Consider the following 4,195-nt stretch of genomic DNA (forward strand, 5'->3'; position numbering starts at 1 on the left):
CTTCTAACTTAGACTAAGTTAATCACATTTGGTTCAGTGATTACCAACGGATGAGTTCGTTTCTCATATCGATTTGCATTCCTACGGAATGACATTAAGAACCGGATGGGTTAATTCGAAATGCTTTCATCCAATGGGAAACTATGACTATTAAAACATGTCGATATCATTATTTTTTCAACAAAATCTAATGATTTGCCAATTTCAAAAATATCAAATTGCCAGACGGGAAATTAAAATGAAGCCATTAAATATTGCCAAAATTGTTATAAAATTACAAGCATTTAAAAATGCTTTATTCTACAATTGATTATTAAAGAATCATTTTATCAATTAGTTAGTAGCAGTCGCATCGTGCGGGTCCGGAACGCGGCGCCTAGGAAAGTGGAAAGTGAACATGAACACACTCATATTTCTTGTAATAGTCCTTAGCGCACTTACCGTAAGTATTTCCCGGCACATTTCTGAAGCTTAATCGTTTACGTTAATATTTACATTAAGCAGATAACGGTAAAGACGAGTTTGGAATTTCGTAATGCCATTTGCATTAACACCAATCGGTCGTACCTTTACTTCGATACTTGCATTCTAAAAGCAGTTAATCGCTCGTACAAGTACTTCACGATGCGTGCGAAATTTCCCCAAAAGAAACCAGTTTATAATATTTCGGTACGTATTAGTCAAAATTACGAAGATGAACTCTACAGTTCCTTATATTTATAATGCATTATGTAGATGTCGTTCGCCTTGCTGCGTAAAGCAAATGGATACAAACCGTTTCTGTACAACTTCACCATTGACGCCTGCAAATATTTGAAGAAGCGTGCCAATCCGGTTGTACGGTATTTTCACAGCTGGTTCGAGAAGTACTCCACCATAAATAGGACTTGCCCATATGGTCCAGTAGGTCAAAACTTATCACAAAATGAGAAGTGGCGTTTAAATATCAGTGTTCTCAATATAATTTCAGCAAGACGAGGTTGTTGAAAAGCTGCCCATCAGCTATGTCAACCATATGGCAACGCAGGTGCTGCCATTACCTACCGGAGAGTATACTTTTCACACCGACTGGTATTTCTATGGCATTAAAGTGGGTATCGTGAAGGTCTTTTTTCAAATTTCCTAGAGAGAAATAACGTAAATATTATGTTTCGGAATAATGATAGTTGTCACATAATCTTAAAGAATTCACGAATATATGCTAAATGCGACACAAAGATTGCATTCGTGCTATAAATGTATGCATTATTTGTTGATCATTAATAAAGCCTGCGCCTCCTTTTCCTTAAAAAAAAAATCATACTACAAAATTTATTCTGTGTCTTATTATTATTTATTTTTTGAAGCGAATTAGGGAAAGTTTTGTTTCTAGTTTTTAAAGTAATTTCAAATGTCTTTTATTTAGTTGACCAGCCAATTCACGACAAGCGTAGAGATTCTAAAGGATGACTACTCCTCATGGACTTAGTAACTGAACTGGATCTGATTTATGATTTAAAAGAGGGTTTCTTCTCCTTTATACTACATCCACTGGTCGCCAGTTGCTTCATTCCTTTGTGAAGTCACGTCAATGGTACACCCAAGAACAGACAGGTATCTATGCACTTGATTTTTTCATTGAATGCATGGATACCCTTACTTTCCTTGTTCACCCTAGGATCTGCAGTCGTTGGAATATTTCGCTTTAGCATCATCATCCATCCGGGTTCGTTGGATTTTGTGAGCTAAACTACACCAAAGCACCTGTTGGCAATGTTCCTTTCATTGGAAGTTTGTAACTAACAGCAAAGTCGAGGGTAAAATTCCAAAAATTTTACATCGGTACTGATCAATCCTCCCTCGATTTCTTACGTAACGTTTTAAAAACGTTTATTAGGTACGATAAACATTTCTCAATGGAAATGAAGTAGCCGAGAAGTGGACCTTATCTCAATATGAAAGTATATGAATATAAGTCAACTGGTTGTATTTGGTAAGTATTTGAAAAATCATCAGAATTTGTAACGTTTGCAACGCACCACAAATTGAACTTGCCCCTATTTAACTGCGACTTCTAGCTTCCAAAGACTAATACTAACCCACTGAGGGTGGATTTATGTGTAGAAGTTCACGCAAATGAAGAAACTTCTCTGATTACAATTCACTTGAGAGTGGCCAGAGAGGATTCTTTTACATATGGCTCAAGCAGCTCACGACTTCCGGTGTTAGATTAAGTATCTTCTGCTTAGCCAAAGAACATTCGTTTGAAGGCGAGCTAAAGTGAGAAGGCGAACCATCTCTACTTAGTGTTGTGTACTGGGCTTGTAATCCGCCACGTAAAAAATTACCCATCGAAAAGTAAAAAACAGTCGCGGAAAAGAAGACCTGTTTTCGGCTATAACGGGGTAAGCGTTGTCTACGCTAGTAAAGAAGAATCCACTTAGTGATTATATAACTCAATAAAAAAGTGTTGCGCTAAAGTTCTTTTCGCCAAACAAAGTTAAATTTTTGGAGTTCTTATAAAAAAAACACTTTTTTATATTACATACATACAATCAGATACACAATTGTGCCCAAAATATGTAACCAATTGCATTGAAATCTACTATACAGAAGTAAATGCTTAATTAATTTGCTACATACCATTGTATGTGTGTGTGTGTTTTGAGAGTTCCCACACCCATTTCACTTCACTTTCGCTATCGAACATTTTCACGTCGTTCGCGAACACTTAAAGCACAACCATTTACATTTAATATGTTGCAAATGCAAACAGGAGTGCACAAACACATACATACACTTATATACATATGCACAAAAGTATATGCGTTTATGGTTCCTCATTTTCGAAATTTAAAATTCAAATTGCACCGATAAGTCTGGCTGCATGAAATCGCCTGGCTCGCCTGCTCGCTACGGCTTCGGTAGCGCCATTGCTTGGCTGGTGCACTCGCTGGAAGAGCGTTCGACATGTTCTGCTGTCGGATTTTAATTTATACTTTGGCAGCATGTTTTGAAAGGATATATGCAGGATATGGCTGGCAACACAAACGTGCACAAGAACACATTATATATTACATATATATGTGCATACACTTATGTATATTATTATATGTATATATACATACACGTATATACTGTAGATTAAAGCTCATGTTAGCATTTTGTTAGCATATGAGCTTTCAGTGCTCGGCTACTTGTGTACACGAGTGTGTTCGGCATATCCTCTGCATGCTAATTTTCAATGTTCACCATACAAACGCAGTGGCATGTCTCCTTTCAATATACCAAGCGTGAAAATATTTGCTTGCATTTGGGCAAACATGTGCATGAGGATGTGAATCTTGGGTCCTGGCATGAACTAGTGAGAAGGTAGCAGCAAACTCAACTATCCCATGCGCAATTTCCATATTAAGTCTTTTATCGTTTTAGTAATAAGGCTCTGAAAATAATTCCACTATAATTAGGATAAAACATTTCTATTTAAAAATTTTAATCTAAAACTTATTAAGTTCATCGCTTAAGGTTAAATACTTAACTGTTTCCGATTTGAGTATTATCTATATCTATTTACGTTAGCGTATAAACCTTTAGCGGCAAAGTAGTTAAGCGCCATATTTGCACCAGTTGTAATCTGTACAACTGAATACATTACATATGTACATATGCGCATGTGTTCGGCAGTCTGAAGGGTTTGTTTTGAGGGTCAATAAACTGGGGCGTGAGCAGGTTAGCGGCGGAGCCACAAAGTGTCGGTTGGAAATGCGCCACCACCACTCAAAGTGGTCGATGAAAGTGTCTTGATTGTGTTGAAGTGTGATGTAGGCTTCGCTAGTTTGAAATGCTGACGCAGCGGAAAGAAAGGGGCTCTGCAGGCAATTGCAGAATGCGATTTTCAGGGCAAGGGATCAGTTGCTGAATATGTGGAATTTGTATGTGGATGAACATTGCATTTATTAAGAGTCATTACAAGTGATTAGATCAGACAAATATAACAGAAGATCTGCTATCATCCGATAAAAATATTGGGTAGTAGAAAAAGTAATTTCGTATTTTACCAATAGATGTCGTTGCAGTCGCATATAAAACATATTTCCTCGCCTAAATAATACGAAATTTGCCTCACTCACACTCTAGCACGTCTAGTATGTATGTACTTCGATCTAAGTCTGTGTTTGAGTACAAAGAAATAATAGTCACTTGACAAATATGCCAA

The 4,195-nt window shown here is 37.0% G+C and overlaps 1 protein-coding gene across 1 annotated transcript; it reads left to right on the plus strand.

Moving 5' to 3' along the window:
* The first annotated feature begins 397 nt into the window (after positions 1-397).
* LOC108971401 lies at positions 398-1,126 on the plus strand. The gene is made up of 4 exons (XM_018937443.1): positions 398-442; positions 505-669; positions 736-903; positions 971-1,126. The coding sequence occupies exons 1-4, from the start codon at positions 398-400 to the stop codon at positions 1,124-1,126; spliced, it is 534 nt and encodes a 177-aa protein (XP_018792988.1).
* Positions 1,127-4,195: the final 3,069 nt, after the last annotated feature.

Source organism: Bactrocera latifrons, unplaced genomic scaffold (assembly GCF_001853355.1).
Source record: "Bactrocera latifrons isolate USDA-ARS-PBARC rearing strain unplaced genomic scaffold, ASM185335v1 scaffold_109, whole genome shotgun sequence".
Classification (NCBI taxonomy): domain Eukaryota; kingdom Metazoa; phylum Arthropoda; class Insecta; order Diptera; family Tephritidae; genus Bactrocera; species Bactrocera latifrons.

What these genes read in the sequence shown, in the direction of transcription:
- LOC108971401 (XM_018937443.1), top strand. Translation starts at nt 398, where the DNA reads ATGAACACACTCATATTTCTTGTAATAGTCCTTAGCGCACTTACC. An exon ending in TAGTCCTTAGCGCACTTACC is followed by an intron (nt 443 to 504) that starts GTAAGTATTTCC and finishes TACATTAAGCAG; the next exon opens with ATAACGGTAAAGACGAGTTT. An exon ending in AACCAGTTTATAATATTTCG is followed by an intron (nt 670 to 735) that starts GTACGTATTAGT and finishes TGCATTATGTAG; the next exon opens with ATGTCGTTCGCCTTGCTGCG.